The sequence below is a fragment of the Alternaria incomplexa genome (genome assembly GCF_024043165.1).
Source record: "Alternaria incomplexa strain BMP 0042 chromosome Unknown scaffold_15, whole genome shotgun sequence".
Classification (NCBI taxonomy): Eukaryota; Fungi; Ascomycota; class Dothideomycetes; order Pleosporales; family Pleosporaceae; genus Alternaria; species Alternaria incomplexa.
The window spans coordinates 387,086-413,502 of record NW_026249864.1 but is presented as its reverse complement, the minus strand read 5'-3'; the positions used below and the strand labels follow the sequence as shown (position 1 = coordinate 413,502).

At 56.1% G+C, this 26,417-nt stretch overlaps 10 protein-coding genes across 10 annotated transcripts; 5 read left to right on the top strand and 5 right to left on the bottom strand.

The window, feature by feature from the left end:
* Nucleotides 1–14: 14 nt before the first annotated feature.
* Nucleotides 15–1,139, top strand: J4E90_009207 (uncharacterized protein; the record flags this gene model as incomplete). The annotated part of the gene is made up of 2 exons (XM_051438727.1): nucleotides 15–674; nucleotides 729–1,139. 2 exons carry the CDS (start codon nucleotides 15–17, stop codon nucleotides 1,137–1,139), a joined length of 1,071 nt encoding a protein of 356 aa, XP_051287390.1.
* Nucleotides 1,140–1,895: 756 nt separating this feature from the next.
* Nucleotides 1,896–3,881, bottom strand: SET9 (Histone-lysine N-methyltransferase set9; the record flags this gene model as incomplete). The annotated part of the gene is made up of 1 exon (XM_051438726.1): nucleotides 1,896–3,881. The coding sequence occupies one exon, from the start codon at nucleotides 3,879–3,881 to the stop codon at nucleotides 1,896–1,898; it is 1,986 nt and encodes a 661-aa protein (XP_051287389.1).
* A 510-nt stretch (nucleotides 3,882–4,391) lies between these two features.
* On the top strand, nucleotides 4,392–4,894 carry J4E90_009205 (uncharacterized protein; the record flags this gene model as incomplete). Its single annotated transcript, XM_051438725.1, has 3 exons — nucleotides 4,392–4,406; nucleotides 4,461–4,545; nucleotides 4,593–4,894. The coding sequence occupies 3 exons, from the start codon at nucleotides 4,392–4,394 to the stop codon at nucleotides 4,892–4,894; spliced, it is 402 nt and encodes a 133-aa protein (XP_051287388.1).
* Nucleotides 4,895–5,346: 452 nt separating this feature from the next.
* On the bottom strand, nucleotides 5,347–5,897 carry J4E90_009204 (uncharacterized protein; the record flags this gene model as incomplete). The annotated part of the gene is made up of 2 exons (XM_051438724.1): nucleotides 5,347–5,773; nucleotides 5,821–5,897. 2 exons carry the CDS (start codon nucleotides 5,895–5,897, stop codon nucleotides 5,347–5,349), a joined length of 504 nt encoding a protein of 167 aa, XP_051287387.1.
* Nucleotides 5,898–6,295: 398 nt separating this feature from the next.
* Nucleotides 6,296–7,012, top strand: J4E90_009203 (uncharacterized protein; the record flags this gene model as incomplete). Its single annotated transcript, XM_051438723.1, has 4 exons — nucleotides 6,296–6,298; nucleotides 6,353–6,786; nucleotides 6,835–6,951; nucleotides 7,003–7,012. The coding sequence occupies 4 exons, from the start codon at nucleotides 6,296–6,298 to the stop codon at nucleotides 7,010–7,012; spliced, it is 564 nt and encodes a 187-aa protein (XP_051287386.1).
* A 1,546-nt stretch (nucleotides 7,013–8,558) lies between these two features.
* Nucleotides 8,559–9,466, top strand: J4E90_009202 (uncharacterized protein; the record flags this gene model as incomplete). Its single annotated transcript, XM_051438722.1, has 2 exons — nucleotides 8,559–8,832; nucleotides 8,883–9,466. 2 exons carry the CDS (start codon nucleotides 8,559–8,561, stop codon nucleotides 9,464–9,466), a joined length of 858 nt encoding a protein of 285 aa, XP_051287385.1.
* Nucleotides 9,467–10,831: 1,365 nt separating this feature from the next.
* Nucleotides 10,832–12,385, bottom strand: J4E90_009201 (uncharacterized protein; the record flags this gene model as incomplete). Its single annotated transcript, XM_051438721.1, has 2 exons — nucleotides 10,832–12,342; nucleotides 12,379–12,385. The coding sequence occupies 2 exons, from the start codon at nucleotides 12,383–12,385 to the stop codon at nucleotides 10,832–10,834; spliced, it is 1,518 nt and encodes a 505-aa protein (XP_051287384.1).
* Nucleotides 12,386–14,199: 1,814 nt separating this feature from the next.
* J4E90_009200 (uncharacterized protein) lies at nucleotides 14,200–18,919 on the bottom strand (the record flags this gene model as incomplete). The annotated part of the gene is made up of 4 exons (XM_051438720.1): nucleotides 14,200–14,874; nucleotides 14,928–18,650; nucleotides 18,699–18,824; nucleotides 18,902–18,919. The coding sequence occupies 4 exons, from the start codon at nucleotides 18,917–18,919 to the stop codon at nucleotides 14,200–14,202; spliced, it is 4,542 nt and encodes a 1,513-aa protein (XP_051287383.1).
* A 490-nt stretch (nucleotides 18,920–19,409) lies between these two features.
* On the top strand, nucleotides 19,410–21,293 carry MRH4 (RNA helicase; the record flags this gene model as incomplete). Its single annotated transcript, XM_051438719.1, has 1 exon — nucleotides 19,410–21,293. The coding sequence occupies one exon, from the start codon at nucleotides 19,410–19,412 to the stop codon at nucleotides 21,291–21,293; it is 1,884 nt and encodes a 627-aa protein (XP_051287382.1).
* An 862-nt stretch (nucleotides 21,294–22,155) lies between these two features.
* J4E90_009198 (uncharacterized protein) lies at nucleotides 22,156–25,400 on the bottom strand (the record flags this gene model as incomplete). Its single annotated transcript, XM_051438718.1, has 2 exons — nucleotides 22,156–25,239; nucleotides 25,392–25,400. 2 exons carry the CDS (start codon nucleotides 25,398–25,400, stop codon nucleotides 22,156–22,158), a joined length of 3,093 nt encoding a protein of 1,030 aa, XP_051287381.1.
* Between the last annotated feature and the right edge of the window lie 1,017 nt (nucleotides 25,401–26,417).

Below are 26,417 nucleotides of genomic sequence, written 5' to 3'. Positions count from 1 at the left end.
AAACAGCCTCAAATATGGATCCTCGTACAGTCGGTACGGTATATCACCCGAATCCAAAGCCACCACTAACAAAACACCAAGACTTGTCTGCAGCAGCGCAAGATAGTTTCGCGACCTTTGTCAAGGACGAAGCCTTCTTCGCTCTCAGCTTTTACCTAGCAGGCAACAGCAATATCGAAGCTTGTGCGCCCATCCGCCAGAACCATGCATTTTTCCAACTCGAGCTGAACCAGCTTGAAAGCAGTCTTGATACGTCGAAGCCAGCGTACATTGTTCTCCGCCGCGGTGACTCGCTCACGTTCATCACATACGTGCCATATCGCGCAAAGGACACCGTGCGAGACTTCCTCCTCCATCACAGACACAATGTTGTGAGACAACTTGGCCCATCGCACATCTCAAGCTCGATAATATGTAAAGAGATCGCAGAGATTACAGACGCTCGATCGTGGGCAGAGCGAGATGCCGCTGCTACCCTGATAGACGACATAAGCAATCAAGGCAATAATGTAGAGTCGTGTACGAGCGCCGCGCATGCTGGAGGCGCTCGAAAAGACCTAGGATACAGGAAGAACAAATGCCGCCTTTGCGATCGCCGCATGAAGAACAGAATATCGCCCGAAGCTCTTGCAGCGCTGAAGGTGCTTCAAGGCCCTGGGGCAGCCGTTCAGATCGTAAGACACACATTACAATAGTAGCTTTAAAGCGTGATAGCTGACCCGCCCCAGTCCGTTGACAGCACTACCGAGACCCTCCAGCTGAACTACATGAAGAACGAACTATCTCCGAAAGATGTTGCAGCAACCCTACCAACCGACAAACCTAGTCTCACCTTCTACCGCCACCCCGCCACCCATCTACTCTACTTTATCTTTCACTCGCCCGACCATGCCACAGTGCAACAACGTATGAAGCACACAATGGCCATACCAGGGCTGATCAATGTCCACGCTCAAGACCAGGACGTGCATGTAGACCAGAAGATTGAGATTCATGAACCGGACGACTTGGTCTTTGGAGCCAAAGACGAGCGCATCGGCAGGTTCAGGAGCGTGTATCTGAGGAACGGGTTTGACGGGACGGAGAGCACGTATGATGGTTTAGAAGCCGACAAAGCTTTTTACGACGGGATAAAGTAGCGCATCTTTGATACATGACTTTTGTAAATAACACTCTCATCGTTCATCTACCTTGATTCTACCACACTCGTCTCACTACTTTACCTCGTGAATATACTCCGCTGGCTCGCCTCTTTCAGTTGAGCCTCTACGCTGACCAGCAAAGTTAAAGCCTTCTAGTACACATTGTGCGCACTGTAAGGTGACTGCGGAATTGACAGGAAGGTTTACACCAGCAAAGAGTAGTGGTGTCGAGGAACTGATTAGAAACTTACGCATACGCCCATATGATAAGGAAAGCAACCAAACTTTCCTCCTCGCTGAAATCCATCATCCATATATGACACATATCAGATTTTAAGGAGGCGTATCAGTCTAAAGCGTGTTTCTCATGGCCTATGGTATCGTACAGTACAGTAGATGCGCGAATGCTGCACGAAAAGAAAGACAAAACGCCATCTGCTGAAATGCAAGTTTGTATGCCTTCATCCCAGTATGCAGCGGAGATGATGTGTAGGGGGAAAGAGTAGATAACACCAAGATGACCGCACCGATGCAAAAATATAGACTAGAAAGCGATGAAGTTGGAAATGAAAAGAACACCATGCAGAATGCTACCCCTTGTCTCATAGTCAGGACGGAGAGAAACGTCTTTCCCTCCCAGCACCGATGCAGGAATATGCGAAAGACCTAGTCCTAGATGGATGGACATGTCGTGTGGGGATATCGAAATGACACTACGCGTTTGTGTGCAACAAGGAAGACCCGCTTATGCATCTACATCGTCTTCCTGATACGCCTCCTCTTTCGCCCACTGTCGACTTCTACACTCGTGCTCATCGTATCCCTTGCACTCCGCGGGGTGGAAAACCGCTCACGGATGTGCTCCCGGATGACCTTCTTGGTCTTCTCGCGCTTCAACTGGCGCTCCTCGTCTGGGTCGACGAAGCGATGAACAGTGCGGTGATCGCGTATGCGCTCTTCCTTGTCGTGCTTGCCCTCCTTCTCCGTCTTGGGCCAGGGGAAGCCGTACAGTTTCGAATGGCGCTCGCACCGTGGACATTCTTTACGCGTGTTGTAGCCGTCTTGCTGTACAAAGTCGACGTCGCATGTCTGGCAGTTGACCCACTTGGAGTACTTGGCTGACAGGAGAGCGTTCGATGTCATGTAGTCGCCCGGCTTTCGCGTGTTCTCGACATAGTCGGCTTCGTCTCCCTCTTCAATGGTGATTGGGGTACCAACGCGGTTCTGGACGTCGAAACGAGACTTTGAGCGTGTTGTTCGTAGTGTTGGGCGGGGTTTGCGCTTGACAATCTGCTGGTTCACATCGTCAAACTCGAAGCTCTCAGAAAGTTCGCTGAGATCGGACATGTATGCGTCTTCGTCTGCAGGCGGGGAGGGCCACGGGGCGTTTACCGTTGTCGTAGTGATTTCCTCCTTCACTATCGCCACTCCCATCGCTGGGCAATCTTGTATTGTCGTGGAGTCGACTTGCTCCTTGGGATCGCCGGTGTCGTGCGAGTGATCTTCGTCAATCGAGGTGGCATCTGTAGATGATTGAGTCGACTTGGGTGACGCTGCTGCTATGGACGATTGCGGGGATGCCTCTCGCGACGAGCTGGCCAAGTCCGTATTCACCGTGAGAACACCTTCGCTATGTTCATTGCGGACTTCTTGCGATATCTCTGGCGATGAGACCAAATTGGTCGCTGGATCCTCTATACTCGAAACCGGGAGCTCCTGACGCAGGGACGATGTGCTGTGTGCCTTCTTCAGCGTCGTCTTGCGCAGCAGATTCGATGTGTGCTGCTTGGAAGGCGAAGTCTTCTGCTCAAATCTCGCTCGCTTTGGGGCGGGTGTTGAGTCACGCGAGGGGTCGTCGTCCGTTGAATCTTCCAGCGATCGCTTCTGAGAAATAGAGGCCGCATCGGAAGCGGTTTCGGCGGTCTGATCATGACATGCGCGATCCACCTCTTCATCATTCCCTTCGTCGTTGTGGACGACTCGCTTCATAGGTGCCCAGCCGTTTTGCTGCAGACTTTCGCAAGTATTACACAAACACTCCTCATTATCGTCGCCAAAGTAGTCCTCGCCGTACGAGACTGTGATTTCTTCTCCTTCTAGAATCGGCTTCACTGCAACAATCTGCATGCCGTCGTAGCCTTTGGTTGTGAGCTTTGCGTTTGCGTCGCAATCGTGATTGGCGAAGCGCGCGGGACCTAGGAACAAGGAGCGCGTCTTCTTGCGGCTTGAAATAACCAGACTAAAGTCCTTGCTCTGCAGCTCTAGAGTTTTCTCTTGCTCTTCAGTCATAGCTACTTGCACGCCGGTCAAGTACTTGATTTCTTCGCGTGGGTTGATATCTCGTCGCGCGGTGATTGAGGCCTCGTGTTCCGTGATAATGTAGCGGTTGGTGGTGGTGACCTCGAATTGGCAGTCGGCCATGTAGATGTTGACGTATCTGCGGAGGTGGCGTTTGAACTGATCCTGATCGCGCTCATCCTTCAGCGTGTTCATGAACCTGCGCAACCCCGGCAGTTGCACCAACTTGTGCACTGCCTCTGCAGGATCCCTCTCCCAGACTACGTGTCGTCGGATAACGTCGGCCACATCCTCCTCGTGCAATCCCCGCGAGCCTGTGAAGCGGCCACCTCTGTTCTTGCGAATCTTGGCCCAGAAGTAGAGTTTGTCCACGAGCGCGTCGGTGATGATGTCGTCGAAAGTGGCGAGCTTGTCCAGCGTCAGTTTCGTCGAGGGCGCCATGGTGGCGCGATGGGATGAATGAGTCCGAACGTGCCCGCGCAATCAGCCGCCGGTCGTGGAGATCGTAGGGAGTCGTAGGGTTTCGCGATTAAGGGGGAGGCTGGCAGGGCTGGCTGACGTTATGGTGGCCAGCAACGACAAGTCATTGACCGTCGCGTACGACAATAGCTACACCACAAACGAAAAGAAAGAGCGTGCAGACGACGCGCGCAAGGGAAGGAGCGAGCGACGGCACGCACGGGGGATCCAGCACTCGCCCAATAGTTTACGGGAGTATGGACTCGACGGAACTAGCCCTGCAGGCTATCAAGACCCGCATGCGGCGCATGGGGTGAAGGGCTAAGCGAGCATCATCGGGGCCCCTGCCCATGTGCGGCTAAACTGCGGTGGCACGAGTCCGGCTTGCGACTTTGACAGCGACCAAGACACACACCCCCGACGTCAATACCACCACGCCGCGCGCATCGAGGCAGGCATTCGAGACCGGGATATCGGGAGAAGAGACACAGGATGATTCAATTAAAGGTGTGCTGCGCCGGTCACGGGCGGCAGAGCAAGGACTGATGGATGCCCTTCTAGACCCTCGTAAATTGCATCGACAACTCGGGCGCCGCCATAGTCGAGTGCGTCAATGTCCTGCGATCGAAGCGCCCCGCGAAAGTTGGTATGTGCGCGAAACTCCAAGGCACGGCACGAAGCTGATGGAAGCAGGCGACCGCATAGTAGTGGTTGTAAAGAAACAGCGAAATTTCGGCCCGGAAACCGGCAACAGCGTCTCCATCAGCGCAGCGAACAAAGTACGGCGAGGCGACGTCCGACACGCAGTTGTGGTACGGACAGCGAAGAAGTGGCAGCGGCCGGATGGCAGCGTGGTCAAGTTCGACGACAACGCCTGCGTACTTATCAACAAGGCCGGAGAGCCCATCGGATCGAGAGTCAGTGGTGTTGTCGCGGCAGAACTGAGGCAGAAGCAGTGGTCCAAGATCCTATCGCTGGCGCCCATGCACGTATAACGGCTGGCATATGGGTGGGATGAAAGATGCATTTTTTGGGAGTCTATGAGCGCTTTGGAATGTAACATTATGTGTATGCCACTACAATTGTACCCATGGGTATCTCAACGGCTGTTCCCTAAACTCCTCGCAGCAAATATGTGAGAGTAAACGCCAGCTACATGCATTCCATGTCGTTGTTCTCTTAGTTATCAGACGGGCGTGAGACGTGACCGCATCCGGCGCACACGTAATAAAGGGCCTGGACCGGTCAGAATGGCTTGCGAACATGGACGAGAAGCTTACCATGCCCGTCTCGGCGGTCCGCTGCTGCGACTGGAAGAAGACGGCTTCGTTCTCGCCGCACTCTGTGCATTGTTTCTGGATGCGCGGTAACTAGACGCAGGCACAGTCAGCGAGCACGCTCAAGAGCAAGCAAGCAACTGTACTGGTGGAAGACGCAGGAGGCGCTTTCAGGACGTGGGTTCGTCCCACATGTCCTCGTCAAAGTCGTCGTCGTAGTCTTCAAACATTTCATCCTCCTCGCGCATCTGCTGCTGGGGGCGCTCGGCTTGCGGGTCCTCGTCCTCGGCCTCGAGGGCAAAGCCAGGAGCCGATTCCTCGCCGCACTCCTGGCACATGATGGGCATGCCGCACATGGTGCAGCAGGGCATCTCCTCAGAGAGAGCGGCCTGGGCAGCTTGGGCATCGGACAGGGAGTAACCAACCGTGGGATCCTGAGCAACCTCGGCTGTGACACCAGCTGTGGCTCCGACTGTGGACGCGATTTCGTGGCGCATGACGCAGGATGAGGGCGCTTCTTCGGTGAAGTTGCATGTGCGGCAGGCGAAAAGCAGCTTGTTCTCGGATTTGTCTTCGCGGGGGAACAGCAGGTTGGAGCTGCGCGAGGTTAGCCAGGCTTCTTGGTTGCAGAAGAGGCGACGCACCATTCTGAGCAGAAGCGGAAGAGAATGGGCTCCTTGCCGCCCTTGGAGCCGCCCATTTGCGCTGCTGGTGAAGCCATGCTGAGTGGACGTGAGGTCGTAAATCGTAAATGTGCGTGTGCGTGTGGATCGTCGTGACGGCTGTTATGCGCGTGTGAAGAGACAAAAGCGTCGAGGAAGCCTGCGCACAAAAGTTGGGTAGGTACAGAGACAGAGTCACGTCGGCGAGCGCGGGCCACTCGTCTTGATTCGCGCGGCTTCCGTTGCTGTAGCAGAGCCGCGTTCTTTGTTTGGCAGGCGCCCCCGCATTATCGACCTTGAGGCGCCGATCGCCCTGTCCACCGCCTGCAATTCTAGACGTCGCTCCACGCTGCACGCACAACTGCCCGTGCGGAGACTCCTATCAACCTCTGCACTGCTCGCCCTCCCCCTACCACAGCCTACCCCGTCCAGCGTCACGCATACATCGCCAGCAACCATGGTAAGCACTGCGCCCGTCGTCCCAACCCACCTCGCACCCCCTCACGCATCCTAGTCGTCCGCCGAAACTGGTCTCCCCGAGGGATGGGAGGTGCGCCGCTCCAACACCAAAAACCTCCCATACTACTTCCACGCCCAGACGAAAGACTCGCGATGGGAGCCACCAGCTGGAACCGATCCGGACAAGCTCAAGGCATACATGGCCGCCAACCACAGCTCCAAGGGCGTTGCGCCCGCAGCCTTCGCGCCGACTGAAGGCAAGATCCGATGTGCCCATCTCCTCGTCAAGCATCGCGACAGCAGGCGTCCGGCTAGTTGGCGGGAGCCCAAGATTACGCGCTCGGTCGAGGACGCCCGGGAGATGATACGGGACTACCAGAAGCAAATACAGGCGTACGAGAGGGGCCAGGAAGACGACACCGCCAAGTCTCTGTCTGAACTCGCGACGACCGAGTCGGACTGCAGTAGCGCTCGCAAGGGGGGCGATCTGTGAGTCTCTGCAGTGGGAGATGCGGCGGGAAACGCTAACGTCATCAGGGGCTTCTTTGGCAAGGGCGACATGCAGAAGGAGTTCGAGCAGGCTGCCTTCGCCCTCAACAAGGGCGAGGTGAGCGATCTGGTCGAGACGGCATCAGGGGTGCACTTGATCCAAAGGTGGGACGAATGCCACAGGTCTCAGTATGATGCTAACCATACGCAATGCAGGTTGGAATAGTCGATGCGTCGCGCCAAAACTAGGGCAAACAAAGCGTCATGTACTGTGATGAGGGGTTTCCTGGGACGCGTGCGGGCTGTGCAGACGCGTCGTGGATACCCGCTCAACACCAAGACAATCATGGTAGTACTAGTAATACTACTATCATGAGACATGCATGTGAAGTCCAGGAGCGGGCGCAGCACGTTGGCCGTGTGTCGTGTGTGGTTGTGGTTGTTGTCTGTCTGCTAACATGATTACGTCCTTTGCAGCTCCCCCTTGGTCGATCCGCGTTGGTTAGGGACCGTACGTCGTTGCACGCGTGCTGACGACAAGCAGACCACAATCGAGAGGGCGATAGAGTTTGTGGGGCCGGAACCAGACGCCTTGAGATAAATTTTTCCCATCGCCCGCACACAGCCCATGGCGGCCAAATTCGCGCCCTGCTACAAAAGCGCGCACCAGGACATCGTCGTCGCATCCCGTCTCGCCGTACCGCTCTGCGCTTGGACAGAGACTTCGGCTAACGCGACTTCCCCCGCCAAAGCCATCGCTGCGCTACTGCAGTGAGTAGGCGCCGGCCTCCAAGTACCTCAGTCAGCTGACGTTCAGACTTGAAACCCGCATACTAAAGCCGTCTGGGAGCAGACCTCGAGCCGTCTCCCACTCACTTCGCCTCGCACTCGCACCGTTTCAGTGCGTGTGGCTGGTTTCGGCATCCCTCAGCCTGCGCCTCGCCCCCAAGCCAGCCCGGTTCCGGATCAGCCCGAGAAGACAAGGAAGCGGCGGCCCAGTGACGTATCATGTAAGTTGGCTGGTTTTATCCTTTTTTTGCATCAGCCCACCTCAGAAGACGGGGAGCAGCACCGTCGGGCGCAGGTTCTAGACATGCCCAGCAAGTTCGTTTTGGGAGCCTGCTGCAGCGCCGTAGTGTGGCGGGCATGCCGTGCAGCGACTGGGCGGCCATCATCCCGAGCGTCTGGGTGTCGTGCCCTAGCACCTTTTGCAAGGTCGGCGCACGCACAACGCTTTTCCCTGCGTCACAGTAGCCCGCAATTCGACTGTCAAGCTCCTGGGCATTTGGCCTCACCAACCACAGCGTTGCCGCCCCTTCACCCTCCCTTCACCACCGCGCCGCTGTGCTTGCACGCCCACCCCGACCGCACCGCCCGTGCAGCTGCTCTCACTGTCCATTGACGTAGCTGCCCCGTCAGACTATATGGGAAAGTCCCGGGGCCGCACTTTCCCATTACCATCAGCTCACGCACCAACGCCGCCCGCAAAGTGCCCGCATACCCCTGCTGACTCCACACGGCGCCCTGTTTACTCCGCTAACACCTTCGATCACCAGCGCTTCCGCGATCTTTCACCCTTCCACCTCCACCACCTCACACAACCTTTTTGTCTAGAAGATTCCCATCGTTCTCTACAAATATCACTCACGCTCCTTTGAGTCTTGACAGCGCCACTCACTGCAGTGCTCCCGCTACCCACTATCCTACTCCACCCTCCACTCTCCTTCGACCAAGACTCCACACAGACCTACTCAACCTACCTCGTTGCCGCTATGGCTGCTCCACTATCTCCCCACCCTGTCTACCACGACCCCATCCCAACATCCCGCCGTAACTCCAGTCGCAAGACCATCTCCTGCCTCTCACGCACTCCCTCCAACGTCGATGCTCCTCGCACTTTCTGCCCCAAGGACGGTGATGCATTCAGCTACGACCCCTCTCACCTCCGCCACTGGTACTGTCCCCAAGAGCTCTGGGACCATCTTCCCAAGCAAGTCCAGTCCTGCCTCGGCGATGTTCAGCATGCGGGTGCCGCTGTTCTGACTGGTAAGTCCAATTACGCCTCAGGCACTTGATATCGTACTAACCGCAAATAGGCTTCGAGCGTCTCGACAAGCACCTCGACAACTTTGACGATAGTCAAGTCGACCCCAGGGCCACTGGAGACGAGCTTCTGGTCCACCTCGACGAGCTTCCGCCTCCAAAATTCCGCACAGTCAGCAACGCCAGCAGCGTCTTCCAGTCTGACACTTCTTCGCCTCTCACCAGCGCATCATCCGCTTCTCAGTCAGGGAGCGCCTCTCCTTCCACTCCAGCCTTCTCTGTTTCTCAGATCATGTGCCCTGGTTCACCCATCTGCTTGGGTCCTTCGGAGCTCTCCCGCTCACGTGAGCGCTCCTTCTCTACGCCGCTTAGATCGCACGACGCCAAGTACGCCGCGGAGCTGTCGCACCTACGTACCGAGGCCCTGCCGCGTCTACGTCACAAGTCTTACAAGGTCGAGACTGAGTGGCAGGAGGCCAAGCGTGTCCCGGGCGCCATATCTGCAGATGACATCAACGCCTTCGAGAATTTCTGGGCCGAGAAGAAGTTGCTGATCCTCAGTCTCAATGAGCGGGGTAAGCGTCTTGCGAGTGCCGCTGGTCTTGCTACCACCGGACTCGGCTGGTGCGCCCCGTAGAGGCTAGTGAGGTGGATCTCCTCGACTTGGTCACTCGAAATGGTTCACTGAGCGCATCAGTTACGCGACATGGCGCAGCACCCCCAGCTACAGCCAGTCGACAACCATGAACTTCTTTTCTTTTTCCATTTCCTTGGAGTCCTGTTTCCTGGTTTCTGCTTCACTTCCTGTGCGTTACAAGCGAGGAGTTGGTCGGTCGGTATTTATTCATGTAGGCATCTACACAGCAGATCGGGAAGATCTACACTTGGAATGGACGTGCGTTCACGATAGATCTCATACACGCCCATGTCTTCACGACGGCGGTCTCACAAGAGATCCATTTTTGCTCATGGCGGCTGCTATGGGGCATTCTGGCGGGTTCAACCCGGCTCATCTTAGGCGTAAGGTCAGCTCAGCTCAAAATAACGAATCATAACATCTACATGACGACTTTGTTTGTGCATATTCCTGCTTATCGGTGATGCGCGTCACTTTCGTCATTGGTCACTTCCGAGGGATGCTGGCTTGATACCCTTATATTGTGATGCCCAACACCGGCCATATCGAGCCACAGGTGCATAAGTTGTGGCTGCCCAACATACACAAGTGAGTTCGACGCCTCTCGCCATCTCCGAGGAAAGCTGACAGGGCGCCCTGATATTGTCGACACGGGTCGTGCCAACTATGAGGTTGGTCATGTCGAGAGACGCAGCCAAGCCAAGGCAAGCGCAAGCCCGATGCTGCACGTTCCTCGGCACCGCAGCCTGCATCTGCCAGCAGCAGCCAACTCAGGCCGCCCCGCCCCTGCCACAGCAACGAGAGGGGGTGTGTCCGCGCCCGCGGATCGACATGTTTCACTACCCAGGTCCCAACCACGCGAAACAGGGCGTTCTGACCGCATTCTGGATCGTCTGTTATGGGCGAAACGTGACGCGCCCTGCTTTAAACTAAAAAGAAGAAGAACAAGACCAAATTTGGGTCCGACGCAACGATTGGTCTGACCAGGCTAATATTGACCGAGACATACACACGTACGTACTATAGTAATGTTTCCGTGCCGTCTCTGCTTTGCTCACACATTGAGGACCAGGTGTTGCACATTCCTAATAAGCATCGTCGTCATCTGTATCAACTCGGGGCTGTTTGCCACGATCCAGACTGCCGTTGTTGTTGTTTATGAGGTTGGCCCTCCTCCCAAGCGGACTGGCACCAAAGTCACGCCTGATCGGGCTATCCCTGTCTTGAACGCCTGGTCTCCTGGTGGTGCCACGCCCTAGAATGCAACAAGATTTAGTGTGCTGTACTGTACGTATCCCAAGAAATATCATGGTGGAATGATGACCATGATGATGATCATGATGAAAGGTGGGTGACGGGGGCTTTTTACTTACCGGCCCGGTCACGGATTCCTCCTGCTCCGCCGCCGCCGCCGCCGCCTTGTTCATGTCGTATGCCTGACGACCGCATCGAAGGTCCTGGTCCGAGATCGAACTCATCAGACGATGTGTCCAAGTGGACTCGTCTACCTCCTCCACCTCGATTGCGTCCACCGCCCATCATCATGCCTCCGCGGCGTCCACTCCCCATGGCTTTGGCGTACATGGCCGCCATCTGATCCATATCCATATCCATGCCCCCATTGCCAAACTGCCTGCCTGCTTTGGCCGCCCCTCGATGCGACAGGAAGGGGTGCCGCATACCTCCATTCTTGCCTAGGAGACCGCCGCCGGCAGATTGCATATACGGATTCCCCATGTTCATGTTTAGCCCCATGTCGTCCATTTCTGACAACATGTCGTTTTCGATGCCCCCTCCCATGCCCATACCCATGCCCATACCACCCATGCCATGATGCATCATACCCCGTTTACCACCCGTCACTGTTGGATCAGCCATGCCAGGTGGCATCCGACCCGTGGTGCCGTATGGATCACCGGACATCATGCCCATCTGCTGTGCCATTCGCGGATCCATATCCATGCCACCACCACCACCGCCGCCGTTGTTCATCATGAAAGCACGCTGGCCCATGTTCGGGCCGCCGAAAGGTTGTCTAGCGGGACTTTCGGAACTGTCACGCTGACGTCGTTGCTGTTGCTGACGACTGTCTTTCCTGAGATCTTGCAACGCTTCCAAGATGTCATCTTTGAGTGTGTCGAACTGGTCTTTGCGCTTCTTGTCCGCTTTCTCATCCGACTTTATCTTCGTCTTCTTCTTTCTCCTTTTACTCTTTTCGTCTTTGCTACTGCTGCTGTCGCTTTCACTGCTGCTCTTTTTGCAGGCTGTGTGATCGCCGCAGTCTCGGCCCAAGTCGGTTTTCAGTATGTATCTGATCTCACCGCTAGTGCGGAGGTGGTCTTGTTCGTCTTCGTTGGAGTCGCTGCCATGGTGCTGGGGATCGTTCTGGGCACGGTATAGTACGCGGTAGCTTTTCCGGCAGTTGCAGCCTGTGGTGCAGGTACAAGCATCAAGCCAGGCGTTGTCGCCCTCGATCCACTCTTTCCCCGATGGTCCAACTTTCTTGTGAAAAGGTTGACCGCGGTTCAGACGGGCTGACGTTCGCGGCTCCGCCCGAGGCCGCCGTGGCTTCTCGGCGTTGGCATACGCGCCCATGGGGATGTGTTCGTAGTGTCTTGGCCTTCTGCCGGAGTGTCGTCGCGTCGCCTGAGGTGGATCAGGAACGCTACTCGATGACTGGCTGGATGGTGGTCCCGGGTGGTTTGTGTACGGGTTCATGCCTGGCCCCAACATACCTCCGCCAGCACCAAAGCGAGGAGGTATTGGTGGATTGGACGTGTATTCCGGCGGCATGCCAGATGGCGGTCTAACTCCCATTCCGCCCGCTCCAGCAGGCCCCATGCCACCGCCCAATCCCTCTAAACCTCTCATGCCACCTAGCCCCGGACTCCCGGGCATGCCCATCGGCATACCGCCCATCATGCCAGGATAGCCACCTACCTGTATTTCAGGCGCAGACCTAGGTCTTGCGTCCATTCCGTCGAAAAGCCCTCCTGGTCCACCTCTTCGGCCCACTCCTGGCATGCGACCTCCCATCATGTTACCTGGGTATTCGTTGGAGGGTTGTCGTCGCATACCCCTTGGGCCTATTCCCTCCATCATGTCGAGTGACGTACTTTCGCTCTCCTCACTGTCTTCCAAGATATCGAGATCTCGCCCTCCTCCGTAGTAAGGTCTTGGTCTTAGGCGTGCTCGCCTGCCCGGTGAACAGGGTGTGTAGATGGGACCGCGTGTGTACGGCTCTGATCGTGATCGTGCGTAAGAAGGTGGGTGGACGGTGAATGCTGTACCTATAGACAAACCGTCAGTACGGTAAGTTTTAAGGTATACTAGGACCCGTGGTAGGTGGCAGGAAGAGAGGGAGGGTTACCAGGTGGAACCAGGACTTTGCCTCCTGGAGCGTTGACTTCAACAAGTGGTGGAGGCGTAGAATGCGATGCACCCATAGCGGTCGCGTTGTACGCACCGATGCAACAGACCGTTGTACTGTGCTGTAAAAGAAGAGTCTTTTCGATGAGCCTCTATTGTTTTGATCGTCGTCGTTCTTCTGCTTTCTACACCGAGTGATACTTTTGCCTTCTATATCGATTTCATTTCAATCTGATCTTCTCCACTGATGACCTTGAAGGTGCAATGGATAATGGCGGGTGAAGAAAGGAGTGTGAAGTGAAGACTGATGTGTACCGCAACCCTGCTAATCCAGCACCTGCTAGCTTGAACCATCTGCTGACATGCCAGCGGTTATTTGTTTGCTGTATCGTGCTCTAACGAGGACACACGAGCGTCGCGTCACGTTACACGACAGCATTCATTGTCGTGTCGCGGTTTGTGCCTTTACGCCAGGCGAGATTCTCAATTGTCCAACATTCTCTCAACGCATGAGAGTGATTTCAGGGCAGTATCGAGAGAGCATTAGAGATCACAGTGGGGTTTACGTATGCGCGTATGTCTTACGGTGCCGTTGTCGGATGTATGAATGAGAGTGCTTCGCTTTTTGTCAAAGCAATGCATCATCATACTTGAGTGGAAAAATTATCACGCCGCGTCCGCGCGACGGAAAGCCCTGGAACACGGGATATCAATAGAGAAGAATGCAATCATGCCGCTCCACAATACGCGCACCAAAGCGAGGGACTGTGGTTGCTGTATCTATTGATGTCCTGCCTGCGTAGAGACGAGGGCCCTGGAGGCAGCGGCAATCACACGATCCCCGCAGCGCATCACGCACAGCACACCCAGCAACAATCATATAATATAAAAAAGTAGACTTTGGAGTCATGTTATGTTCTCATACACCTGATATAACTACTGCTCATACTCAATGCCTCGTCGCTATCAATCATTATGCAGTATCATAAACCCATAGCCGGCAACGCCGAGATGAATACAACGCCTATCCACACCAGACAGTAACAAGAACAGTGATAAGATGTGATACAAAGAAACAGACGCAACAGCACTCCTTCAACGTTTCCGCGGCTTTGTATGCAACAGCGAGAATGTGCCGAAGCGCCGCAGCTCAGCGAGATGGTGTATTCGACTCGGGAAACGGATGCGCAGCACCCGCACCTTTCAGATTTCTCCTCCCCTGTCGCCGTCTCCAAAACCCCAATCTTAGTCGATGAGAGAGAGAAGAGTATTGGCGAAGCTAAAACGCAAAGAAAAGCCAGTAAGTAATTGAACAATCAATGAAAGAGGGTGACTGGTATCAATGATGGAGATGGAAAGAGACACTAGAAAATCATCGATCGAACCTGCTCTCTGCGACCCGGCTTGCTTGACTCTTGCGTTCGCGGCCGTGGCGGCGGCGCATGCGACATGCGAACATCCTTAAGAGGTGGAGTCGGCGCGTGCGATTGAGTGCGGGCGTGGCCCTTTACCGGACTTGAAGGCGTGGACTTGATAGAGCCCAGTATATCGTGCGACTGAGTGCGCTGATGAGAAGGCCGGCGGTTAACGCTCGGTGAGCTCGTGACTATGGGATGCGACTTGGTTGGCGAGATTGGCGCACCAATCTGCGATCGCGTAGCCTTCTCCTTACGCTCCTTCTCGAGGACCATGGCCGCCCAGCCCTTGTTTTGAGCAATGTCCTTGCCAACGGTCTCCGAGAGCACCTTCATCCAGGCCTCTTTCTGTTCCCGACTGTCGGCGTAAAAGTCAATGACCTCACCGTTAGCGAACCGTATGCGGAAGCCCTCTTCAACGAACATATAGCCCTCCTCATCCTCGGCGAACCCGGACTTGCGCCGACCACCGGTCTTGGTTGCGGATGGTTGCTGGAGAGCGCTCTTGTCATCCATGAGCTTCGAAGCTTTGGCTAGGTTGATGGTAGCACGCGGCTGCCGTGTGGACTCGTGGTAAGCCGTAAGCTTCGTGCCTTCCAAGCGGAAGAAACGACGTCGCCAGTACTGCAATGAATGTTAGCCATGTTTACGAATAATGTTGCAGGCTTTCAACTTACTGGACAGTCACCACCCTGTTGGCTCAGTGTACCTTCGAAGCTGATGTCCTTGACTTGCTCAGCCTCCTTGAGCTCGCGAATGCAGGCATTCATGCTTTTGGGCATGTCAGAGTCCTTTGCGTTCTTGGGCTTCGGGACGTATAGCAGCTGAAGAGTGAGCTTGCCCACCCGGTAAGGTGGGCGGCGAACGACACCTCCGCGCTTGCTCTTGACACTGCTGGCGCCAGTATTATCGACAGCCCACTCATTGAAGCAAGGAATGTCAACAGTCAGCGGACGGCCATATGCTTGGTTCTCGTGGTTGTTGAGGCAAACATAGGCACGAGCGAAAGACCCATCAGGTCCGACGAGGTCATGGAGCAGGTCCCAAGCAGTGGCCTTTTGATTGCGCTTGGCAGCAGCTTGAGCCTCCTGCTGTTCCTGTTGAGCAATGCGGTCGGCTTCCTCTTGCGCTTTGCGTTCCTGCTCCTTTCTCTTCTTCGGCGATGAGAGAAGGTTCCGGAAGGCAGAGTGCGACTTCTTGTGGTTGACGGCCTTGGCTGGCGCGGCAACAATCTGAGGGACGGCTGGAGGCTCCAGCTTGGTCTGTAGTGTGAGCTGGAATTCGAGATCATCCATGACGACAAGCTCAAACTCTTGTCCGATGGGAGCGGATTGGCCAAGCTCCAACCAAGACGTTGTAACGCAGTGCAGACCGTTGTCAAGTGTCAACTGGAAGTGGGTTCGCTCGTGCTTTGGTAGCGGAAGATCAAGGTCCTTGACACCGACGACCTTGACGAACACGAGACCGCGTTCCTCGCCCTCTTCAGGCTCACCGTCATCTCCCTGTTCAGCGACTGAGTCTAGACCACCAGCAACAGCAGATTCTTGGCCAGGAAGAGGTGGTGCAGGACCCTCAGAGGTTCGAGTACGGCGACCGGATGCTGTGCGGATGCTCTTCCTGCGAGGCTTGCCATTCCAAGGCTCCTTTGTCCAGGCGGGCTTACGTTCGGCGCTCGTCTTACGAGAGACAGGCTTGGCAGCTGCATCGCTGGTGGGTTCGGTGGGGGTAGGCGGCTTCTCGTCGCTAAACTGTCGACTACTGGCGACAACGACTTTGGTGTTTTCGCGCATCAAGTATCCTTTCTGCTCGGGAATAGCATCGTTAGCGGGACTGTGCCTATAAACAAAGCCTTCACCTGACATCTGGCAGGCCGCGTCGGAGACGGCAGCGGAAGATGTAGGGAATCTGGCGAAGGGGGGAATGGGGAAAAGGTTCTCTACCTTTTGTGACTCAATGATGTTATCAAACTCCTTGTCTAGCCCGAAGCTGAGATCGTTCGACTCGTCACCCAGGTCGAGATCACCGAGCTTCAGAGCTAGCATGCGGTTCTCCTTGGTGGTAATGCTCACTTGCGTATCGTCGTCATCGAAGTGACCTTCTTCGTCGGCATGGCCCAACTCTAGGCTCATTGACTGGCGCTTCGGGCTGCGCTCAGGGACTGGCGGTGCATGCTGGCCACTAACCTGGCGACGCGTAGCTGCCATGTCAACCTCATCAGGGATGAGCGACGGGCGAGTCTTGAGCTTTCCTCCGGCACCCCGGATTGTAGCTTCCCGTTGAGGAACCTCTGGGGCATTTTCCTGAGGCGGAGGGGAAAGAGCCACTGGATGCCGAATGACAGAGTCTGGGGTACCAGGCTCCTCAGACTCGGAACCGTCCTCCTCTGTCTCTTGAGCTTCAGGAGTAACAGGGCGGCGGAGGAAGTCGCGCATGGCATCCAGCTTGGGCGCGGTATCCAATGGACTGGCAACAGTCGCGAAAGAGGCCTTTAGAGGGTCCAAGCTAAGATCCATATCTTTACCTTCGAAAGTAGAGTACATCTCGTCCTGAGGCGCCTGCTTCTCACCTGAGACAGGAGAAGAGGGGGCAACGACGGGTGTTGGTGGACCTGATGAGTCGATAGTACTCTGGGAAGTAGGCTGCTCTTCAGGCTGAGGCGAGTACTGGCTGGTATCGTCTTCGTCGTCTGACTCCTGGGGCATAGGGTGCCGGATGACAGACGACTCGCGCTCGTAGTCCTCGAGTTGAGAGATGGAACTGCCATCTACATCGGTGTCATCGGCATGATCGCCTTCATCTGGGTTGGCATAGCTGTAAGCGTCGACAACGCTGTCGGCCTCGCTGGCGGAGACACCTGAGACCTGACGCGGATGCTCGTCGAAGTTGGAAGAAGCTTCACGCGACGGAATAGGAACATCAGGGTCGAGGTCAGCGAGATCGCCATAGCTGCGCTCGGGGCTATACTCTGGCTCGAACTGGCTGTACTCTTCCTCTTCCTCATCGTCGTCCTCACCGTCCTCGAAGTTGCGGCTCTTGACGCGCCGGAGGATGGACTCGCGAGAAATGCGCGGGATCTTGGGCTCGTCAAGCGTTAGCTCGGACTCTGTAACGTCGACTTCTGCAACGTCAACTTCGACTGCCTTCTTCTTGTTCTGCATCTCCTGTGTTGGAGTGCTCGTATCGCGGTCGTCATCAAAGTTCATCAGACGCAACCGGTCCTCGAGCGACATGGACACCTCGCGCATGTTGAGCAAATCGCTCTTGGAGATGCCAGCTGCTTGCGGAAGCTGAGGAAGAGAACGCCGCCTGTCGCCAACTCGCTCTGCGGCAGCGGACAGGCCGATGCTCGAGTCGCGCCGCCGGTTGGGGCTGCCTGGTATGGCGGGAAGAGGAGGAAGCGGTCTTGAGTCGCTGTCGGAGGCTGTTGACCCCATGCGGGAGCCATTGGTCGTACCGTTGGGACGGGCACTGGGCATGGGACTGTTGTCGCGACCTTCAAAGACATCGTCGTAGAGATCGGTGAGCGAAGTGTCGGCAGCCTGCGGGCTCATGTGGCGCCAGTCCTCGGGCAGCACGACCGGCGTCTTGTCTGTGTCTTCTAGGGAGGCATCGAAGCTGTCGTCCTGGTCGAAGCTCATCTCCTCCTCTGTCTCGTCTTCGGAGTCGTAGCTGCCGTCGCGCGACATGGTGGCGACTGAAGGGTCGGGCGTGACCATCTCAAACTCGGTGATTTGAGGTGGAGCTGTGTCGAAGGTCACACTCTTAGCATGGCGGCGCAGCGGGCGGGGGGTCTGGTGGACGAGCTCCTCGTCATCAGACATGACAGCGCTCGAGTCGCCGTTGTACTGTGGGGAGTTGAAGCGACCGTTGCTGACGAGCGAAGATTTGGTGGGCGACATGCGCCCCTCGGACGGCGAGGACTTGGAGGGTGAAGCGAAGGAAGACTGTGTGGGCAGCTTCGCGGGCGACGTCTTGGAGGGGCTGAGGATGGGAATCCGTGTCTGGCTCTCGGAGCGGCTGTGGTGGTGGCCCTTGGCCGGGCTCTCGACTTCGTTACGCATGCCGTGGAGGCCGCTGCCGCCATAGGCGTTGCCCTGGACAGCGGTGCTGAGTGGGCGTCCTGCGGCGAGCGGGCGGTCGAGCGGCTGGACCGAGTTGGGGTCGTACTCGTGCTTCTGCTCGCGTGCGAACATGCTGCTGTTCTTGACACGCGACTGCTTCTTCAGGTTCTCGATCGAGTTGCGCTTGGGCGAGAGGGGCGAGCTGCCCTCGTACTCGTTCTCCGACGTGTCGAAGCGGCTCTTGGGCGACGTGGTCTGCTCCTTCCAGAAGAGACGCGGGCTGTGAGTGAATGGCGACGAGTCGCGGAAGGGCGAGCTCTCTTTGGTCAGGATGATCTTCTGGGCCGGGTTAGCAGGCAGGCGAGCGAGTCGGGCGCGGGCACATACCTTGGTTGTCTGGTTCCAGCTGGGAGAGTTCCTGCGGTGCTCATGGGGGCTGATTTCCGACAGGGGACGGCCGCTTCCCTTTGTGGGCGAGGAAGTGGGCGTCTTGTTGATGCGCAGCGGCGACACCTGTGGGCAGTGCGGTCAGCATCGCGCGCGCCCGACGTGAAACAGGCGAGTGCAAAAGGAAGTACGATGATGCTTACCGCTTCGTTGCGCGACATGTTGACTGCTACGTGCGCTCGCGCTGGGTGCGTCGTGGTGTGAACGCCGTGCCGTGCGCGGGCTCGCACTCGGGCGCACTGGGTCAAGAATGGGCTCCGTCGAGGAGTCGTGCAGGCTCAGCGGAGAAGGGCTGCGCGCTGACGGGAAAGAGGCAGGCAAGAAGCGAAGGGCACCGACAGAGCGCGGGGGCAGATGTGCGATGGAGGAGCGGAGGAGGATGTGTGGGCGCGCGTAGTATTGATATGGCTGGGGCCGCGGGTGCTGCCCAGTGTTGATGGCCGGGATGCAAGCAAGGCGTCGGTGTTGGGCGGTTGTCCCGGCAACGTCCCGCTTATCGGCCGCCGTGTAGCGCCTCGAATCATGGCGCCATCGCCTGTGCAGCCCGCACGCCAGCTCGCATCCTTTAGTCAAGGTTTGGCCTAGCCGGCGCATGCTAGTCTAGCTGGCCGTCTTAATTCCATCCTGCCTGTAGAGCCTGCCGTTGCAGCCATGTTGCGCAGAGTCTCGGGCGTGTGCCCCTTCTGCCAGGTGCAGGTCCTTTCACGACGACCACCGCCAGCCCACCACGTCCGCCCGTACACGCAGCTCCAGCGCGAACGCGGCGAACGCCATGGCGCAGCTTCTCCACGACCCCCGCGGCCCGTCCGCGGGCGTGACCATCCCAGGCCGTCGCGGATGATCCTCTCTGACGACGTCGCGCGCGCCGCAGACAGAGGGCCGGCGAGGAAGCCAGACGCCTTCGACTTCCTCAACAGGACCGAAGCACCACGGGGCCTGCAGCGCATGCGCGAGCAGCGAGAAGCCCGCGGGAGCCGCCCGGCCACTGGGCGCGACGACGGCAAGCGGCGCACGCGAGCAGAGCCCTTCCACGCCCTCAAGATGCAGAGTTCGCTTCACCAGGTGCCCTACAACAACCGCACCGCCGTCAAGCGCCAGCTCGACGAGTACGACTCGTTCGACAAGTTCCCCCTCGCCGAGCCCATCCTCCGTGCCGTCAACGATGCCCTGCCCGGCCTCGAGTACCGCAATCCCACCCCCGCACAAGCCGTCGCCATCCCCGCCCTCCTCGGCCTGCGCAAGGCGGTGCGCGCAAAAGTAAAGTCCACCAAGAGCGCGCCCGACTCGTTCCTCCTGGCAGCCGAAACGGGTTCAGGCAAGACGCTGGCCTACCTCCTGCCCACGCTGGACGCTATCAAGGCCGAGGAAGTGCGCGAGAAGGACGAGGCTGAGGAGCAGGCCCAGAGAGACGCCGCCGAGGCCGCCGCCCACGAGCACGACAAGAGGACCGACATGTTCGCGGCCGAGGAGCCTGAGATCAACAAGGCGGTCGACCCAGCACGACCGCGCGCCATCATCCTCGTCCCCTCCGCCGAACTCGTCGCCCAGGTCGGCGCCGTCGCAAAGTCGCTGTCCCACACGGTCAAGTTCCGCGCTGCCCCAATCTCAGCCAAGATGTCTGCCACGGTCATCCGCAACCAGCTCTTCAACCCCAATGGCGTCGACGTCGTCATCAGCACGCCCCCGCTCCTCGCCAGCATCGCCGAAAGCAACCCAAACATCCTCGCCCGCGTCACCCACCTTATCTGCGATGAGGCAGACTCCCTCTTCGACCGCTCCTTCAAGCAAAGCACCACCGATATCCTCGACCGCGCGACGCCTTCCCTCAAGAAGCTCGTCCTCTGTTCCGCTACCATCCCAAAGTACCTCGACAAGTACCTCGCAGACAGGTTCCCTGACATGCAGCGCCTCGTCACACCCAACCTCCACGCCATCCCGCGAAGAGTACAACTAGGTGTCGTAGACGTAAACAAAGACCCCTACCGCGGCAACAAGATGCTGGCCTGCGCCGACACCATATGGCAGATAGGCAAAGCATCCGTCGACTACGACCCCACCGAAGGCAAACAAGCCATTCCCACGAAGCGCGTCCTGGTCTTTGTCAACGAACGCGAAGACACGGAGCAAGTAGCCCAGTACCTCGTCAAGAAGGGCATCGACGCCCTCGCCTTCCACCGCGACACCGATCCCTCCCGCCAAGCCAAGATCCTCAAGTCCTTCACCAACGACGCATCTGCCAAGGAAGCCGAAGACAGTGAAGAAAACAAGGCGGAAGCGCCGAACAAACGCACGCTCCCCAACACCAAGGTCATTGTTACCACTGATCTGGGCTCAAGGGGTATCGACACCGTCTCCGTTCGCCACGTCATCCTCTACGACGTCCCACATACTACTATTGACTTTATCCATCGTCTGGGCCGGACTGGGCGAATGGGCAGGCGAGGAAGAGGCATCGTCTTGCTTGGACCCGGTGACCGAGCGGACGTAGTCAGAGAAGTCAGAGAAGCCATGTTTAGAGGCGAAGCTCTGATTTAGAAAAGATGGATATGCGTAACGACTTCAAAAGCTTCATGTACTATATACTGTTTTCTACTACGAGTACCTGCATCGCAGGAGTGTATCTATGCTTGTCCACGATATAATGACATTGATGAATGTACCGAATCCAGAAACACGTGCTAGTGAGATAACATGATGCCAAAGCGCGGCCTACTACATACGGTGGTCGTTCCCACCAGATCATCGTTATCAGCACGTCTAGCCGCAAAGCACTGACAACAACGTCCCACGCTATTTCCGTCTCCGCTAACTCTTTCGGTCAGCGCCATGGGATGATGCTCTGCAAGCCCACTTGTGGCGTTTTTTCCACTTCAACCCCGCCCGGAAGGGCTCCCGTATGGGGCTCCTTGTTTATCTGCGACTAGTGCCTGCGGGGTTCATCGTTGCTGCATGGCCTGGGTATGTATGTAGTGTGTTGTGGTGTGTGTTGTTTTCTTTTTTTCTCTTTAGGTTGTTTACTACCTACGCTTACATGCGGCCACCATCCACTGTGGGGTCTCCGTTGTTTGTGGTTTGTTTGTGATGGAGGCGTCGTGATGGAGGGGCGCGTGTGATGTGACTATTTGGGCCGTGTCAATATATACGCACAACAAACATGTTTGGATGGAAGAGTCTAGGTTGCCAATGTGATGTACAAGTTTTGCCCTCTCGGCTTCATATGTTAGTTTCCCGTCGCCTTGGAAAGTAGATAGTAGGATGTCCCAGACCGTGATAGCAAGATAAGCAGGATAAGTGAGAAAGCATCCGACCCAAACCCGTAAACACCGCATCTCCTCCACAAATTCAAACACCCATGCCCCATCGCAACCCCGACGCAACCCAGTCTCGCACGCGAACATCAAAGATTCCTCGGTCCGCAAAGACTCGTCTTCTCCACCACGAGTTCCAGACTATCTCCGCCCAGTCCACAGGCGTTGAACCTGCTCTTCCAGCACCCACCTCCCTCGTCCGATGGCGACTGAAGTTGAACCACCTTTGCATTGAGCTCTTGAAGATTCTTTTCCTGAAAGGCCTTGCTCAACGCATCTTTGGGTTCTTTCTCGTGGCTGAGTTGGATTTGAAGGGCGCGAGCTGCGCGGTTCGCGGCGGACAGGGTGGTGTAGATTTCAGGGCGGGTGTGGGCGTGGTAGGCACGGATTGGTTCTTGGGTTGGGGGATCGGGGGAGTCGGTGCCGGCGTCGGATGAGGAGGAAGAGGACGAGTCTTCAGCGTCGGCTTGTGTGATTAGTTTGAAGAGGCGGACAATGTAGCATGTGCTTGAGATGAACGATGTGCCCTTTATTGCCTGTGGGGTCTGGTTTGCGAGTGCGGATACAAGGTCGCGCTGTACCCAGATCTTGAGGTGGGAGGTGTTTGCGGGGTTGTCAAAAGGTGTGATGGAGCCAGTGAGGATGGAGCATCCGTGTTCGTCCCGATTGTTGCTCTTTTCGAAGATAACGTCGTTCAAGAGGGTGGCATTGCTTTGGAACACCTTTTCGGCTTGCGCGTTTGCGTCATCGAGGCTAGTGAAGGGTCGCACGGTGATCTCAGTCGCTGGGAGGGTGCTTTCGACCTGCTCGCCCTGCCAGGTCTTTTGAAAGACGGAATATTCAAAGTAAGGCTGTGCCTCGTTGGAAACATCAGGGAGGCCATTGAGGTGTAGGATCTCCTCATTCGTGTCTATCGTAGTCTCCAAAGGAAGCAGTCCTGGATCGGTTGTTGATACGGGTGGTGTCGTAGCAGTCTTGGTGGCGCTTACGATCGTCTTCGCTGACGAGGTAGGATTCAGATCCTTCATTGGGAGATCATTCCCTTTCTTTACGATCGCGACGTGTTCATCTACAGGATTGACATCAGTGGTCTTGGAAACAGATGATATACCAGTAGTCGCATGGTCTAAACTATCGACGTCCATCAATGTACTGGCTTCCGGTGACTGTTTCGAACCTCCAGGCATCCGAATCATTGAGTCGTTCAACGATCTCTCTATCTGAAGCGTAGAAGCCGCTCCGTGGGGTGCGTCTCTCTTTTTTGCGGGGGAACAAGGCACGTCGCTAGTCTTCGTAGGCACCTCACGCGAAGATGTTCTCGGGGCTACAACTGAGCCAGGGGTAATACCATCCTCTGATGCTGGTATTGCACTACCTGGACGCTTCGAACCAGTGGTAGAGGTCAGAGTAGGCCTCTTGGATGCTGTACCGGTGATTTGTTCAGGTCCATTGGAAATGATGTCCAATTTTCGCTTTCGAGCTGGTTGTCCAGGAGCTGACGAAGCAGATTTTGAGTCCGCTGTATCCGCCTTGGATCCACTTGGTGTGGATCTCCTGGAATTTGAAGCAGATGTTTGTGCCTGATCCTGTGATCTTTTCGCTGCTTCAGGCCTCGATACCTTCAAAACATCTCCTGGGGAAAGTGAGTGCTTCTCAGGTGCTGCATCGTTCGTAGCGGTATTGTGGGTTTTCCCAGGTATTTGAGCCGTCTTCCTGGATTTGCTGACTGGAGACGTCGAGATCGGACTTCTTTTGGCAATTTCCAGCTCGTTTCGGTCACTAGTCCGAGCCTTCGAAGATGGCTCACCCGTACCATCATTTCTTGCATCCATTAAAGCCAACTGGAGAAGACTCATAGGCTTAGTAGCAGGTGAGGCCTTGTGACTTGACGCATCATTCCCGTGACCTGGAAGCGTACTTTCATTCAACAGCTTGCGCGGTTGGATTACTGCGCTGGGCGAAGAACCTACAACAGCGGCGCTAGGGGGTAAGGGGTTTGAGCTGATCTGCTTTCGTACACTACCATAGGTTCTGATATTTGCGATAGGTTGCGCAGTCTCTTGGAAGATCGAGGTTGGTTTGCCCTCAGTCGTGGACATCGATGGACCCCTGACTTTAGGCTGTTGATCAAGGCTTTCTGCTGGTTTTGTCTCAGATACCGCAGCGGATCGTTTACCACGGTTTGTATCGCTACTACCGGTCGACTGCACAGGCGCTGAAGGTTGTGGGTTAAGTGGTGCAGTGAGACCCGGAGCAACGGCAGATGCGCGAACTATTGCGACGGATTGTTGTGCATGCATAGCTAGTCGCTTCTCCTTGGTATTCGTCTTTGTGCCTTTAAATCTTCCCAAAAGCGCGTTAAGACGGTCTTTGTTCAACTGCTTAGTCGGTAGGTTTGTTGAAGTAGACTCAACCCTCAAGCTGGCCGGAAAGGAGTCTGGTTTTTCTAGTCCCCAGGATGGTCTTGGGACGGGTGATCTAGAAAGACTGCCATGCTTGCGGTCATCTTGATCGCTCTCGTCGCTGCCCTCGATATCGCTCTCGTCACTGCTCGTGACGACGAAACCGCCCTTTGTGCATGGGCGCTTCGCGGTGCTGGATGAGGCAAAAGGCTCACTCGGACGTCTCTTGGCTGTCATGTTCTTCGTCTTGCCCACTTTGCTATCAGATCTTTTGTGGGTAACGGTTCCCATAGCGCGCTTGTGCTGTCGGCGAGAAGCTGAGGTCTGAAGTTGCTTGCGTTTTGCAACCAAAGTTGGTGAAGAGAGCACTTGGCGAGATCGAGGGCGGCTGCTGCGAGACTCACTGCTATCGCTGGCCGCAGTCTCAGCAGACTTGTACGCACTATGCTTCTTGCGTCGGCCTTTCTTAATTAGTGGTATCAGAAGTCTTGTTGGCTCGTCTTCTTCACTTGTTGCATATCCAGCGAGCTGTCCCAGGGATCGAAGGCCTTGGGTAGATACTGGCTTAGCCGTAGAGATTGACGGCAGGGCAAACTTTGGTGGGTGAGAAGTTGGCTGGTGAGCCTTGTCAAGTTTGTCATGAGACAGGTGATTGCGCTTGATAGCCGAGCCCTCATCGACAGGGCCCTTGAACGAGGTGAGAGAACCACGCGTGAGCGCCATGAGGGATGACCGATCTTGCTGACTCTGATCTGCCTGTTCCAAGAGCGACTGCTTCAGTTGAAAGTTCGAAAGAATGGCATCCGACCAAATGAGAGGGACTGGGTCACATATGGAGAAATCATACGATCGGACGGTCCGAGGAAGTCTTTCCAGGCTTGCTGTGCCCCGGGGATGTCCTGCGGCGCCAGAGAAAGCGGTACTGTCGGCATCTCCGCTGTCATCGTACGAGGCTCCAGTAAGACCAACAGGCCCTTCATCGGGCGATGGAGTACAAAACAGTGGAGATTCGTTTCGCTCCCCGGTGTGGCGCCTTCCAAGATGGGAAATGGCCATGATCAAATAACATCTGGTCGATTTCACCCAATGTACGTGATCACTACAAGGTAACGCTTGTTTTTCACTGGAAGAGTAGGATCTTGTCGTCTCCCAATACCCGACAGAAGCCCAACAAACGCCGAGGCGCTTGTACAGCACCTGTCGGGCGGGACATGGCTTTGCTGTCAGGCAACGCTTTGGGCCTTTTGGGCCCAAACAGCCATGAACCAGGAAGAAGCGATAGACGGACCAGGCTGGTCCTATCAAAAGCGAGCAGTAAGCTTCCAGCCTCACTGTGAGGGCCTCGTATCCAATGGCAACTGCCAAGATATGGAAATGTTGTTGGAAGCAAACGGAATGCGCTGTTCAATTCATTTCCCGGTATGAAACTTTGTGCCGGACTGGCCGAGAAATTACATATGCTTCGGAGCGCTATGTGACAAATGTATGCCTAGGTTACTCACGGAAGTGTGCTCGCCTGGATCGTGGTAGTCATAAAGCAAGTCGTCCCGATCGAATATCATGCCAAAGAAAGATGATTAACGAGCATCGGTTCACATCGCTAACTGTAACACCGTTCGTAGGAGATACCTAGGTAATTGCTTCTTGGATACGAGATGCTAAAAGGCGCGTACCGAACGCGTGTCGAGGGTTAAAGGCGGGGCTGAGGAAGGGCATTGAAGCAACAACACAGAAAATTCACGATGAGTGAGTCGGTGTCGATAGTAAACAACGCGAAATTGGATAGTTAGGGCTTCGCAAAGGCGACGACGACGGGCCTCGGCGCGACGCGTGAAAGATCGAAGCGTCAGCGCACCATAAGAGATTCGCAGCTGACTAAGCTGGTGGGTCCACCTCGCGAATCTCCAGCCCTCGTCTTTCTGACCTACTAATTAGAACTGTCGACGCCC